This window comes from Protomyctophum bolini, assembly GCF_963924005.1.
Source record: "Protomyctophum bolini genome assembly, chromosome: 15".
Lineage (NCBI taxonomy): Eukaryota > Metazoa > Chordata > Actinopteri > Myctophiformes > Myctophidae > Protomyctophum > Protomyctophum bolini.
The window spans coordinates 11,467,863-11,484,053 of record NC_137876.1 but is presented as its reverse complement, the minus strand read 5'-3'; the positions used below and the strand labels follow the sequence as shown (position 1 = coordinate 11,484,053).

General features: G+C 45.8%; 1 protein-coding gene across 3 annotated transcripts in view; it reads right to left on the bottom strand.

Moving 5' to 3' along the window:
• LOC308328916 (fibroblast growth factor receptor-like 1) overlaps window positions 1–16,191 on the bottom strand; it is a 31,529-nt gene that overhangs the window by 10,364 nt on the left and 4,974 nt on the right. The window contains exons 3-4 of one of the 3 annotated variants that reach the window (XM_080783035.1): window positions 8,042–8,211; window positions 2,630–2,902 (exon numbers count right to left, since the gene is read on the bottom strand). The exons of 1 other annotated variant lie outside the window; for it this stretch is intronic. In XM_080783035.1, coding sequence (XP_080639161.1) covers window positions 2,630–2,798 — 169 coding nt within the window. In that variant the 5' untranslated portion in view covers window positions 2,799–2,902; window positions 8,042–8,211. The remainder of the gene's footprint in view (window positions 1–2,629; window positions 2,903–8,041; window positions 8,212–16,191) is intronic. One more of the 3 variants, XM_080783034.1, reaches the window with a different exon arrangement.

Here is a 16,191-nt window from a genome sequence, read left to right as displayed (position 1 = left end):
TATAAATTCCCTGCTCATTTCAAGACACAACAAGGCTCAACAAGAAACACAAAAAAAACAAAAATGTGCTACGTTTGTGTTGTGTATTTCACACGCTCCCTGACAATGCATGCATTCTGTCATTGCTGTGTGCTGCTAGCCTATGCCAAATGACTGACAAGTGTTGAAACCACTGTGAGTGATTTATGGTGTTATCTTTCTGGTAAAATCCAAATATGTTAACTTAAAAGGAAGCCTTTGTTAGGGCTTTCACAGAAAAGCAGACAAAAAATGTTCAACCCATTTTTTCACCCAGTGTCAATGACAATTATCTAATGTAATCCTGGGCGCTACACTTCCTCATGAGGGCAGCGGACTGACTTCATGCTTCCTTCTATGCATGAGGAGTCTGCTTCTTTTCACCTGACATGGGGAGTTTCCCCGGCTGGACGTAACGTGTGGAAGGAACACGTTATTCCAACCAGTTCCTTTCCCCTCCATCAGGCGCCCCGGCTGGCCAGGGGGAGGCAGTTTAGAGACCAGGATTAGTGAGGATACCTACCCTAAGGGTCAACTCACGGGGAGAACAACTCCACACAGAAAGGCCCTTTCGCCAACCCCGCCTCGGGTATGGGCACTGATGACGCGGAGGAGAGAACACGCCCCCAGCACCCACAGCTGGAATCGAACCGACTGTGCCACTGTGCCGCCCTATAATGCATTATCAGTAGGGCCTAGTAGTAGTAGTAGCAGTATCTAACTCATTATATAGACATAGGATGCATAGCAAGTGTAACCGCACTCTCAAAAGGAAAATGTCTGCAATGAACTCGCTCCCTATTCCACCAAGTCTCACCTGACACACACTAACACACACACACACTGGTTCTCTCACACACACACACACACACACACACACACACACACACACACAAGTTCTCAGATCACTGCATGACCACTAAGAACATTACAGCCAAATCTGAGATGCCTCCCGTCCTAAGATGCAGAGGGATGTCTGTTTTTGAGGAACTGTGATTCCATTAACTGTAATTATGGTGAAACTGGTCTCAAAATCACACTTTTAGCACATTATGTCGATATATATAAAACATGGGTGATATGTTATTTTGGTTACAGAAGTTCTCTTGCACAACAGAAAATGATAGGTCAACAATATTGGTGTAAACCGAGCAACAACAATGCTAGAATAGGCTTAAAAGAGTACTACATACTTGTTTAAAGCAAGGCCCTACTAAAGGTTCTACAACATTGCTTTAATGACCTGAAACATTTGATTGACTCTTCATCAAAACAATTACATAAATGGTCTGGAAAATCAATGGGTCATCCTGAACTATGTGATATTTTTCTATGATGGGTTCGGTGTCTGTAATATCCAAAGAATAAATTTAGATGTACTTGAAGTGTAGACAGGCACGAATGACTTCTATAATATATTGCACAGCTGTAATGTGAACCTTGACATTATAGCTTGTTGGAACTCTCTATCTCCTGCCTTTCCAATGAGCAGATAGCCCGCCTTTGAACTCTTTGGAAACTTAAACCAGTAAACCGGACCCAAAATAACTGCAGTCAACTCTATTCCCAACTCACAAGTTCACAACCATACAGAGCTACTGTAATGCAACGACAACAGCTCTTTACACAGCGCTGGGTTTCTCAGATCTGCCTGATTTAGTTCCTCTACTAAACCACGGCTGAGGCGGAGCCATCACAAGACCAAAGAGCAGGTCCTCCATCAGGCCCCTGGCCTCCACCTTCCTCCTGGGAGAGACTGGCCCTAATTAGGCATCTTACACTAATTAGACTAAACACAGCCTTCACGCTCCACTCCGCTCATTCATCACGCTTTGCTTTAGAACAGAGGAAATGTACTGTATACACACACGCACACGCGCGCACACACACACACACACACACACACACACACACACACACACACACACACACACACACACACACACACGCCTCTAAACAGGTTCTAAACTCAAGAAACAAAGACGAGTTGAACGTCCTGTGTAATCCTCAAAGTCCATGTCAAGATTGTATGTAAGACTATGTAGGCAAATGGCCACTATTAAATGTGTTTCTTATTGCTGCACTGCAGACCTCCTGCTTTTACAGAGTGTAGCCTTAGGAAAGGGAAGAACTTCAGATCCAGTTGAGTCACAGAGGATGAAGTGGTATTGAAATAATATCCCATGCCGCTGTTGACTTTGGGCAGGGAGAGGCGGGGGTCTATATCAGATACAATAGATGTGGGGATCAACCCCTAACCTTCCATAAATCCACTTGTTTTAGGCCTTGACCTCCAAGAGGGATATTGTCTTTTAACATCTGCAACTTGATAAGATTTGGACCGCAAGGAAGTGTTACAAATCTGGCTTTAAAACCTTTTTCCGCAGCGGAAGGCGGCGAGGCCTTACTCATGGCTATGGTCTCTGATCTTTGTTACTAAACAGGTGACTTCACTGTTTATAGATGCCAAATCCTACATATAATTTTAATGACATTTTAACATTTTATCACTCCCAGTGATCTCATCGAAAGGAACTGCAGAGTTAACAGATGATGCCGATTTCACGATACCATCTGACATACAGTAACCCACATATACCGATGCACATACCGATGACAATGAGGGTATAGTTGATGTTCACGCTGCCAAAGCCATTAGTGGCTTTACAGATGTATGTCCCTGCGTCCTCCGTTTCCACCTCTTTGATTTTCAGGCCCAGACGGAGGATCCGGAAGCGTATCCAGCCACTATGGATGTTGCGGCCGTCCTTGGTCCACATTTTGAGGGGGGGAGGGTCTCCTTCCACCGGGCACGGCAGCTTGATGGCACTCCCCAGCCGGGCTGTTTGCCTGTGAGACACCTTCTCAGCCACCCGCGGAGGACCTGGAGAGACACAACAGCGACGCGAGTTCAACCTCCACCTGCATCTCTGGAACACCGAATACAGTCATGCTGGACACAGATTGAAAATGTAGAATTGTACAGGTGATTCTACTGTATAGGTATCTCTGAATCTTTTGCCGTTCCAATAACTGCATATGCTGTACTACCCAGATGAAATTGAGAAGGTAAAATATATGGTCTGAATTTCATTTCACTTAAAACAAAAGAGCTCACTTTCGGGAAGGAGGTGGAGGTAATTTGTCACCCTTTTTCTCTGATTACTCAGAGATGTCGAAACCAGATTGTAATAATTGGACAAGCTTTGTCATCCATTGCGCAGCGAGGGTAAAACGTTCTGGGCTCTGGTTGTGCGTAGCGTGCGGGAGATCAAAGCCGCGAGGGGCGGGCCACAGTAAGGTGGACAGCAGCCCTCTCTCCCTGTTCTTAATTGGCTCAGGTCTGCTCCCTCAGATCTGGTGAAGTGGAGCGGGCTGAAAGGCCCTGTGATGGTGTTAGGAGTGCTTGTTGCACCACTACTTACACTGGGCTGTGAGCATTAACCATGGACTAAAAAAAATACACTGAAAACTAAACAACACTCTGGACAACTGAGCAGAGCACACGGAGAGGAGAGGAGAGGAGAGGAGAGGAGAGGAGAGGAGGAGAGTGGAATGCAACCCAACACTATAGCTACAACAGCTCTGAAAAGTACACACAGCATACTCTGTCTGTCTCTCTCACTACAAATGGTCAGTCTGGTAGCAGTAACAACAATGGGGAGGGTAAATAAACATGGCCTCTCTCCGCATGCTCGCTTGCACACACACATATGCCCACCCACACACGCATGCATGCACGCACGCACGCACGCACGCACATTCCATTGGTGTATTTCTCACACATTATGGTAAACAACACCTTCATTACACTGACGGGGGTGGAGGGGTTACTCCATTGTGGCATTTTGTTCGTCACATTACCAACAGATGTGCCTCAAATGCAGGTACAGAATCTGGACTGTCGGGGAACCTTTGCTTGGTGAATTAAGCTTGAAGTGACCAGAGCTAGTGCTGCATTCACACAGGCAGATACAAAGCTACAATTGTCAATGGAAGCCAGCGACATGAAGATACAAAGATGCATCCGGCGTTTGTAGCTGCTGCAAAAGCTACAAAGCTACAGATTGAAGCTGAGCTGGGTTCAACTTCCAGATGCAAAGCTACAAAGCTACAGCTGTAGCTGCAACGGTACACGTCACTACGGACGCACGCTTGACAATGTCAACGACCGTGTGAGCAACAGATATACAAAGCGACAAATTGCCAGTCTGAACATAGCCCAATATACATTCCATTTGACTTGATCTTATATGTAACAGTACCGTGACATGTGCCCTTCCAATACACCCCTAACACTCCATGGGAGATGGTCACCCTTGTGATGTATATGAATGAAAGCCTCCCGCTTCTGCCTTTCTCTCACACACACACACACACACACACACACACACACACACACACACACAAACACACACACACACACACACACAGCGCTCAAGAGTTTTCCTTCCTCTCTGTGGATGGCCTATCCTATAGTGCACAGCATGCACAGGAAATTGGAAGTGTCACTGTTTATGTCTGCGGGGAAAACGTGACCGCAGTGTTTTTGGCTGTTGTCAGCTGGCCCATATCTCACTCCTCCGCTACCAGGAGAGCAGAACAGAGGACCTCAGTGTTCATCACCGCACTGCAGACTCTGGTTGGGACCACAAACCGGTCACAGATCCTGCATGGTCGTGGGTTCATCTGGACTGTGTTGATGCTGCTGAGACCAAAACCACACTAGTAAAACATCAACACGTTTCCAATCTCAAAAGTCAGAAGGTGAAGGAATCCCCTCTGTGGCGTGTTCACAACGTAGAGCACATGCTGCTGAACCCTGCGCTCCTATTTTGATTACAGATGTAATACAGGAGAGCATGGGCCGTGTTCAGCGAAAGACAAGGCCTGTTTCATGCCAAACGTCTGGCTGCATGAAAGTGTCAAAATTGACCAAACTAAAAGAGTACTTAAAGGGTACATATGGCAAACAAAGTTTTCTAAAAGCAACAGTACAAGTATAATATGATGACATGATGGGGGAAAAAATAGGTACTGACGAGAAACAGAAAAATAGCAGAATGCTTTTCGCTATAATATTTAATAGAAAATAAGGTGCAAAATTGCAGTATTCTGCTGAGAGCATTTAAGAATTTTCTGCCTCCTGAGAGCTTTGAGCTTAATAAAGTAGAGGCTTTGGCGGCTGCACCAAGTGCATGGAATGTGCAACAAATTATTTCCTCCCTTCGTCTCCGCTCTTAAAAAAAAAACTCCTTTTGAAGTTCTTTTAAAAAACAAGGCATGAAGAGGTGCTGAAATCAAGGCCATCGTCTGAATAACTTAAGTGTTTGTGCAGTGTGCATGACCATCAGCCTTTATTCAATAGGAATCCTCCTCCACCTTCACCCCAACACCCACATCCTTCTCAAGGACAGGTTCTCTTAACCTTGGAGTTGAAAGCTCTGAAAGAATCACTTTCTGGCAAATCAAACAGAAAGAAAGGGGAAATGTTTGCCTTATCGGCTCGATAGCAGGACTCGCAGATAAGACTTCTGAATTCAAAATGAAATGGTGCCAGATACAAGATAACGCTTCAGATGCTCATCTCTGCATCCACGTGCAACTCTGCTGGCCTTGGATCGAATCCCACCTGAGCAACCTTCTTTCCTGTATCTCCACTTCACTGTCTCCCGCCCAGTTGTCCTTCTCTCTGTCACAGTAAACAATATATTATAAAGCAGATGTTGTCTGCACTCTCTTCTTTCCCAACTTTTTGCTGATGTTTAAGCAAGACTTCTCATATTGACTTCATCGGAATTCTGAGGCGTTCTCTCCCGATAGCTTAAGTAAGGATTACCTTTTGATACAGAGGCGTGATGAATGAGAAGCTGGCAGATTTATGACTGGTGAGAATTTCAGAATGTTTACCCAAATGGTTAACATTGTTACATTGCCCCGTAAATGGAAAATGATACTTGACCACATGGGCTTTCCCGTATTGCAGCATTGGTGCGCGGGGCCTTAATTTAGCCAACCTCCATGTGTGAATGGAATCTTTCATAGCGCAGGAAGAGGAGGAGGAGGTCTGACGACTCACAGAATTAGCTCTGTTTTTCTTTGCTCAATTTGGTGATGGATTATTTTAAGAGAAAGGGGCACATTCAACAAGGAGGCATTCTTGTGATCCAGACTAAATATAGCCGTTTTGTAAAACTATTCCATGAGGGTTAATGACATTTCGAGCAGTTAGAAAATGTCATAATGCACATGGGCCAAACGTTGATCGACACAAAGAAAGGAGCACACAATGTAAGGGTTTAAGGCCTCACTCACACTGTTGCAACATGCATACAACAGTTGTCTTGTGTCTTGTCCGTGTGTAATGGAAGTCACATGGTTTGACAAAACATTTTTGGGGGGCACAACACAGCCATCAAACACAAATGTTTTGTCAAACCATGTGACTTCCATTGGAAATGCATTGGGGCGTGGCCATTAAACACGGACAAGACACAAGACAAATGTTGTATGCATGTTGCAACAGTGTGACTGAGGCCTTAGTGTTTAGTGGTTTCACACACACGCACACACACACACACACACGCACACGCACACGCACACGCACACGCACACGCACACGCACAAAATAAGTTATAGAGGCCGCCAAGCTAAAGCAGTGTTCAGATGTGCTGGCATCGCTCTCCACATTCATTTTCTCTTTTACAAAACACCTGTGGGTTTGTAACATTGTGTACATGCATTTTTCTCCAGTGCTTTGGTCTTTATAGTCGTTGCAAACACATCAATAAAGGGTTGGCTCGTCCGCTGACAGACGTTCCAATAGAGAACACCTGGCTCTGAACAAACCGCAACGAACAACTTGATGATGCACGCAACACAGTCAGTTCAACACAGCCAGAACGTGGTTATTTAAACTACACCAAACATCCTTGAAATGAAAGGGATTTTCTCTTTAAATCTCCAGCCAAACACAACATGTCTTGTGTATCAACAGCCCCTTTACACGCTATCAGACTGTAACGATTCAATACTTTCATAAACAGGGATCCGGGAGAATTTGTCTTCAATATGCAGTATTTACATAAAGACTAACATGCAGGGAATGAGTTGTAAGACAAATTAGAGACTGCTTCCTGTTTCTCAGAAGCGCTGGTGTTAAGCTTCATGTAAATACTCCCATCGTGCAGCGGGTGTCGCTTGCCCAAAAGTCAACAACGTGTTGCATCATGACACGTTCAATTGTGTAGGTTCTTTTGGGCAAGCGACACCATTGTACTACAGGGTACATACTGTAAATCAGGCTTCAGTCCAGCAGACCATGCAACGGCAGACGGGGTAGAAGAGCCAGTCCCTCCACATTAATGTTGCAGCGGCACAGGGAAGAAAGCAAGTTTAATGGAACCGGTGCTTCTAGCGAAATATCATCCTACTCTGCATCTCTTAAAACCTCAGGGGCACTTTTAGAGCACAATGGGATTGTGTGCCGCACAGTCACAGTTCAAGTGAGGCAAAACAAAGAGCGCAAATAAATTACATAAAAAAAAGTAAGACAAAGCAACAAAAAAAAAGACACATGAAAGCGCTGAAACGAAACCCGGCACCGGTGACTTCACTCGGGACTCGAGGAGGTTTGGGTGCAGGGGAAAGGTGAGGCAGTCACCATGGCATGGGGAGTGTGTGAAAGGCCAGTGCTTCTGTTCAGAGACCACTGTTGCGCCAGGCTATACATTTCACAAGCGGAGATAAAAATCGCAAGGAGAGAGAGAGCCACCCCAGCAATTCAAGAGTAGAGGCCAGGTGAGGGGGGGCAGGGGGGACAGGGTGAAAAGGGGAGGATGGGGGTGTGTGTGTGTGTGTGTGTGTGTGTGTGTGTGTGTGTGCGTGCGTGCATGCGTGTGTGCGTTGAGAGAGAGAGAGAGTGTTCTGACAGCAGCGGGGCAGCAGAGGGGAAAGAATGCCGCCTTTTCTTACCCCTCCAGACGTCCTGCCCAGCGACTTCACCCAGTGTGGTAATCAATACCTTTTATTTTCCCCTCTCGGCTTTCCAATCAATAGATAAGACCAGGGTAAGACCAGCCAGGACAATGGCTCTTTCTTCGGCACCATCTGATGTGGGCTGAATAGCGACTGCTGCAGTGGTGGGAATGGTAGAGGAGTAGAAGCTATTGGGTGACATGAGAGTCCAGGAGACTAGAGAAAGAGCAAAGGGGGGTGGGGGGTGGGGGATAATTAAACAAAATGGGCTAAACGAGAATGAGATGCTCTGGCCAATTTGGCTCATTAATACAGATTCATTGGGATATATATATGGCAGATTTTTTTTTTTTTTACTTCAAAGCCAAACAAAGGAAGCAGCCTCTCTTCCCTTATTAAAACAAACATCAGTGAATCTGCCCCTGCTTCCTTCCCTAATGGCTCCAGAACAACAAGTTCCCCGCCGACTCCATCAAACGAACGAAAGAAAAAAGATGGGGGGGGGGGGGGGGGGGGGTGGGGGGAAGAAAAGAAAAGAGAAATTACTCCAGCGTCATAAAGCTTCTCGGAACATCTCCATCACGCGGCCTGCTTCTAACAGGCCCTACTGTGGAGCCTTTGAACTCCGAGCTGCTATATTTCATTAGATGTGAATGCCTTCTACCGACCCCAGCTGCTTCCAATGGGGGAAAGGTGTATGTATGTGTGTGTGTGCATATGTGTCTACTACTTACAGTACATCTATGTCTATAGTGCATCACAGGACTGCCGGCTATACTCGCCGTACCTCCTGTCATCATGTGTGAAGGATTGCACGGATTGCTTTAAAGCACGGAACACTTGCAAGCCTTCAACTCATGAATAGAGAGATTAATTTATAACAGGATACGCTGGACTTGTTGTTTTTATGCTGTAGCGTAGCACAATCAAATTCAAATCTAAAAATCTAAAAAGAAATACGGTTTTGTCGACTATATCCTCCATATGTACTTCTACTACACAATCGTCACCGCCTGCGTTACAACCCACTGGCCTTGTCCTATCATAAAGAGCTCACAGTGAGTGGCTCTCTAGCTGCTTTATCTCACTCCATTAGGCTACGGCATGGTGCACACACAGGGGCAGAGTGTGTGCTCAGGGCCACTTATCAGGTATAGAGCAAGGAGAGGGAGAGGGGAGGAAGGGGAAGAGAAAATCTAGATAGGGAATGATAGGAAGGGGCAGAGAGAGAGGGAGCAGAGAAGGAAAGCTCCTAGAGAGGACACAGGGGGTACCAGGAAGGGGTGAGCGAGCGAGCGAGGGAGCGGCTGTGGAAGAAAAGAGTCGGGGGGCCGCGGGTTAAAGGGAGGAGGGTTGATTTAGAGAGTGGCAGGGAGCAGAAGCTAAGATGGCAGAGAGACCTCCTTTAACACACAGCTCATAAAGAGTGGAGGGCAGCGGGGGGAGTGAAGGGGATTAGGTAAACCCATGCGGTAGTAACCAGGAATCCCAGCAATCTCACACCCCACTCCCTGGCCTGGGATCAGCCTCGGCCACATGACACAGTAGAGCAGACCTCTCTCTCTCTCTGTATGAAGGCGTGTGTATGGCGTACACAACAGGGCACAGACGAGCACCTGTTTATCGCCGTCCTTATAATATGTTTGGAGATGGACGGAACGCATTGGCGACTAAAGACCACACACACACACACACACACACACACACACACACACACACACACACACACACACACACACACACACACTTTAGGAAAAAGCAATATAGAGGCTCATTAATCTGCAAATAATCTTTTCTCCACCTGCCTTGTATTACCAGAGTGGGTTACAGATTAACTTACTTGAGATTAGTATTTAACCAAACAGTTCTTCTGGACTAAATTGGTTTGATAATAAACCCCCGGCCTAGACAGTCTGTTATTCTGTTTGCTTTCCCTCCATTAGGTACACAGTCTGTGGTTTTGTGGACATATATGTCAACAAAGCAGGGGTGTTGACCGTGTACAATTCCCCTCAACCCTCTCCTGACTGCTCTGCAAAACTATAGCCTGGTTTGTGTGCTTAGTCGCGATGCGTCGTGAGCTGGTAAATTCTCACGAAAAAAATGAGTGCATGAGACCTGCATGCAACTAATTATAAATCAGGCATGACCTGCATCCAACTGATTGTGCCAGCGTGTGTTGACATAGTCGAGCCTCCACTCTGGAGGTGTGCAATCGGATACAGCGGTTTTATTGGTCGAGTCACTGCCGGTCGGCTGTGGTCAGGCAGGCAAGCGTAAAGACTGTAAACAAGGCCAGTTTGATCCAGACATGCTGTCACCCGTAGACCAGTGTTCGTGTGTGTGTGTGTGTGTGTGTGTGTGTGTGTGTGTGTGTGTGTGTGTGTGTGCGTGCATGTGGTCACAGGCAGTCCCACTAAGTCATATCTGCAAAACGATGACGACCTGTCCTGGCTAGTACTGAGTGGCCCCTCCATCTCTCAGCCTCCATTAACCCAACACCACTGTCTCTAGTCTGAGGACAGTCCAATCTCCATCACACTGGGAAGCGCTTTACAGCAGCACCTTTGTCAACGGGGCCCTTTCAAGGGTGACTCAGTGACCGAATGTGATGTAGCAGGAGTGTTTGGTGCAGAAAGGAGCGATTCAGGGAGGCAGGGAGGGGACAGACTGGGAGAGGTGGGGAGGGGGTGCCAGGGTGACGAGACAACAAGAGAGAGAGCAGGGAAAGGGGGAGATGTGCACGGAGACAGACAGAGGTGGTGGCGGTGGGGGGCTAAAGCTCTCACTGACAGCAGTGGGGCCCCTCGACAATCCCAGAATATTGTCTGAAATCAATCTGTCAGCGCGGGGCCGTTGTGCTTGTCATTATGTGGTGGTACCCGCCCTTTCACAGTGACAATTTGTTCAGCGCTTTACCGGTTCACCTTACGCCCAGCGAGTCCCACAAAGGTCACTGCCCTCAATCCGTCTCTGTCTGCCAGCCTGTCTGTCTCCATCTCTGTCTTTCTCTCTCTCTCTCTCTCTCTCTAGCTTATGACCTTATCTTCCTCAATAATCAACCTTGCTCGCTGGGTTGTGACGTTCTTTAACTGGTGTAACTTGCGTTTAGAGTTTAGACAAGAACAGAGGTACTGCTGTAATTATTTGCAACAGAACTTGAGTCACACGTACAGCAGTGTTGTGGACACCAACGCATTAAAGAAGGCTAGCTAATAATGATTCATGATGCAGGAACCTTCTAATAACTGAATCACCATGAGCAGCACACGATAGGTGCATCATGGTCAGAGTTGGATGAAAGTCCAAACTCAAGTCCCAGCGCATGAGGAAATCACATCAGTTTCACTGCATGATTCCAGTCTGGTGTAGCAGTAGCCTGGCTATAAAAAATGACAGATTATACTCCCAGCTTCTGAAATGATTTTTCCTCTCCTCTCTCCTGTCCCATTCCACTCCTCAAGTCAAAGCGGGGACATATTTTTCCATTCATTATAAACCTAATAGGTCCCTTGCCTTTACAACTCAGGGATTCTTTGCCTTTGCTCTGAGAGAGAGAGAGAGAGAGAGAGAGAGAGTCTGTCTGTCTGTCTGTCTGTCAGACAGACAGACAGACAGCGAAAGTAAGAGAGGTACTGAAAGTGAGTTAGAATTAATTCCAACAGCCTACAATCTCATGAAACCGCCCTTTTTTACATACTGTGACTGGTAATCACCCAAGCCAGTCTCTTTGTACTCTTAATCAATAGGGACTATGCTAGGATAATTTCCAAGCTCTGTCAAAAGAATTCTTAATGAAAAACAAAGTGGAAGTGAGAAAGGCAGAAAGCCATGTGAGGCCTCATTGAAGCCCATCGGAGGCAAACTGAAAGCGAGATGGGGAGGTGGGGGGTACAGGGGACGGAGAGCGGTGGCCGGGGGGGTGGGGGGGGGGACTTGGAAGGAGGGTCCGGGGTGTGTGTTGGTGGCAGCGCAGGCCTCATTCAGGCCTCGTTATTCCAAGCATCCTTTTGCCTCTGCTTTCTTCAGGCTCAGCCAGCCATTCCTGTTGCCACCATAACTTTCAATCAACCTTTTAACTGGAGAACAAAACCCATGGAAGAGGAGGCAGGAGGGAGGTGGGAAGGGAGAGGGTGGATGGGAGGGTCCGAACGGCAGCTGACTCTTAATGAAACATTCAGAAGAAAGAGGAGGAGCGAGGGGAAATGATGAGGAAAGCAAGGACATTTTTAAAGCAGTGACACACACACACACACACACACACACACACACACACACACACACACACACACACACACACACACACACACACACACACACACACACACACACACACACACACACACACACACACACACACACACACACACACACACACAGAGAGTAATCAATAACTTCATGAAACTCCTAAAGACAATAATTAACCTTGAGGACTGAATGTCTGGGAAGGGCTGGAGGGGCAAACAAATGTAAACTATGAGAGAGGCCATTCATCTTCACATCACATGCAACAGGTACCTCTGTGATTTGGAATTGGGATAAGTAAAGATAAACCCGGAGCAGCCTGGACGCAAACACGCTGCGGCAAGCACAGAAAACAAGTATACAAGATGGAGTAGTATAGATTATAATTCTACTGTTTATATCAAACTTTTTTTTCTCTCCACATCACAATGAAAAGACTTGCCCTAACCTGTGAAGTCCAAACAAGTCTAACATCAAGTGCAGGGAGAGAAAACAGATGTTTTGTCTGTGTGTAACTACTGTATGCATAATGTGCATACTGTATGTATGATAACCTCTACTCACACCTCTACTGATTTCTGAGGGGAGCTAGCCCCTCCTATATAGCTTTTAGTGTATGTTCACAAACATTAAATTCCCATTGACAATGAATGGAGAATTTTACGTCATGGTGTCTGAGCAAATAGCCATAGGGCTCCATCTTGCGCCACCCTTATCCTTAAGGCTACTTATTTGTTTAGTTTGGTCAAGTTGGGATAATATTTGTTGTTTATTGGTTGCTAATTCTGGTTGCATATATATGGGGACTAGGTTGGCGGAGGGTGTGTAGAGCCCAGGATCACATTAGATAATAGACACAGAGGTGAAAAAAATGGGTTACAAAATCGTGGAATAAAAAATTAAAATAAAAGGTTTTTTTAAATAGTAAAAAATGGCAAATAAGTTTAGGGATAAGGGTTAAGGGGTGGCGCAAGATATAGCCCATAGTGTCTATTTTACGTCATGATGATGATGTACGATGATAAGAGCGCCCGGCCTCACTTCACATGGGTGTGATTTTTCATTTGTATGAGTAATATTGCAGTTATCGGTGGGTGGGTGGGTGGGTGGGGAGGATTGGGAAAGGAGTTGTGGGAGAAAATGTAAAAAACAAAGAGTTGTATTTTCTTTCTGTGAAACTTGCATATGATGTCATACTCTTTGAATAACATTGATTTAAAAAGATATATATATTGCATTATCTGTTCTATCTTGTTTTATTGTATTTATTATATTGTTATTGATTTGTTTTGTTTGAATGTAAGGTGTGCATGGTGCCGAGACACCCGGTGGGAACTGCAGTGCACCTTAAATAAACACTGCCTTGCTTTGAATTTATTTCTTATTTATTTCTCTGTACTGTAAAAGTGTTGTCTTTGCAGCTATCCTTGATGTAAGAGACATGCAGCAAGAAGAACTAATCTGGATGGAAAGCAATGTGGGAGAGAAAAGAATGAGGGAACGAGCAGAGAGAGAGAGAGAGAGAGAGAGAGAGAGAGAGAAAGAGAGAGAGAGAGAGAGAGAGAGAGAGAGAGAGAGGGTGGGAGCCATGATATCTGCCCTGTCTGCAGACCCCATGTCCACGCATAAATCCACATGTTAAAATGTACAGGATAACAGGCCTGGCTTCTCCTGTTGAGGGGGTTAGAGAGGGGAACCATGAGATTCTCATCATTTCACTCACTAAGTGACTGAGTGAACAGCTGCAGAACACAAAGCGACAGGGGGAATGGTGGTGGTGGGGGGGAGGGGGCTTCACTCCTTGAAAGAAAAAGAGAGAGAGAGAAAAAAAAACTACTACTAGGGGTGGGAGCAGAGAGAAGAAGGAGGCTGAGAAAGAAGGGTTGTGCAAGACAAACACTTCCCACTGTGGAACTGAAATGTTATTGTAAGGTCACTTGTAAGGTTCCAAAAGGGCGGCCCCCTTACCCCCACCTATATACAGGCTCTTTTCCAATGGCTAAAGACCCTTCTCTCTGGCCAAGGGTGTAACACAGCAGCCCCTGGCCTTGGCAGCTTCAAACATCACATCAGCAACAACTTGGAAGACCATGGAGTATCTAAAGATTTTTTTTTAGAATTAGACGGGAACCAAATGTTTGAAAACACAGTCAGTTCAGAAAGAATAGGTTGTTCTTTCCTATGCTTGGTCAATTGTGCAAACCGAACAGAGAGGTCAATTATCATTTGAATGGTGACAGGCTGACAGCTCCGTGGCACTTTGTAAGGAGTTCCATGGGTTTTGTGAAGGTTAACGGGGGCAAAAGGAATTCTATTTAACTGAACCTGACTCCATTCTGCCAACAGGAAGAGTGTGTGTGGTCTGTGAAACCACATCCACAGCCAACTGGCCAAACAAACTAACGAGCATTGTATACAGCGAGACCTTCATATTATTCACTCAGTTTTTCCAAAAAATGCTATCGCATCAGAGCATTAACATACAGCTGAGAATACCACGAGACAGACCACGTCCCCCCCCCCCCTTGAAATCCCATATGAATGCTAATTGAAGTGTCCATTAAAAGTCAGTCAATGAGGGAGGGTTACTCACAGGGATTATATGACCCTGCTAAAGTAAACACCCGCTGACCTTCATTATGGCTGCTTATCACAGCTCCCCTCCTCTGTGCAACCCTTTCCTTTCTTTCCCCTCCGAGGAGTGAGGTTTGACACATTCCTCTCTCAAAACGTTTCCTCTAACTTTCACAGATTTGGCGGGGTCACTAGGGTGCTGCAGTGAGGTGAGAGATGGGGACCAGTGTGTACTGTTGGCAGTCTGCGGTGGCAACGCCACCACAGACCGCCACAACGATGTACTGTACGGTCTCCATCAGGATAACAGAAACTGGGAATATTATTTCCACCTGGCTGTAATGGAGATTTAGTTGGGAGAGAATAGCTGCTGGTATACCTCTGAGGTTTTCAAATTGCCTTCTGCTCCTTGGCTTTTCATAGAGCAATTTCACCATGCTTAATAACACACACACACACACACACACACACACACACACACACACACAATGCGTGCCACAGGCTCATTCTCTCTTAACTTCTTCTCACGCACTTCTAAATGGCATGCCGTCAGTCCCTCGTCCACAGTGTACTCTAATAGACGGCAAATAAGCCCCGTCTACGGGGATGAGGAGTGTTTAAAATTAATTACTGCTGCCATGTCCAACCTGGGGGACCACAGCACATAATAATCCGTCCATTGTTCTCTGCAAATGGACCCAGACTCAGTAAATAGGGGGGGTTATGGAGAGCATGGAAAGGCTGGGTGGGGGTAAAGGTCAGATTATGCCTTGCTTTAACGACAGCACATTAACTTAATTCACTTCCCTCGACTTTACACTGGTAATAAACGGAGAGGAAATGCAAAGAGAGGCACGGATAAGAGAGGTTGGTACATGTGTAAGGGGGGGACGGCAGGCAGAACTTGTAGTTTGTCTGGTCATAAATTGGTTTGGGACACAATAGCTACACAAAGCTGCACTCTGAGGTGCTGTATCAAGACACACAGTAAAGAGTTGAGTACAGTAAACAGTAAAATGAATGCACCGCACGTCGTATATTTGTGTTTTCATTAGCAAAACCAAATTCTAACTGGTTTCCTTATACAATTCAACTAAATTCAGCTAAAATATTTAACCACAATAAGCCTCATTTCATACATTGCCGACTACAAAGATATCACGTGGTGACTTTTCTTTTTCTTACGGTAAACATGAAGGAATGTTTTGCCAATGGAAATAAAGAAAATGAAGCTTTTTTACAAAGTAGGGATGCCAGGTATTGGCAGTAAGTATGAAAGTACTTCAACCCTGGGATGAGTGTCGATTAGAGAGTGTAAAAATAGACACAATATGAATGTGTACCGGTCTTTTTTTCTAAGCCTATGCCTCTGTCTTT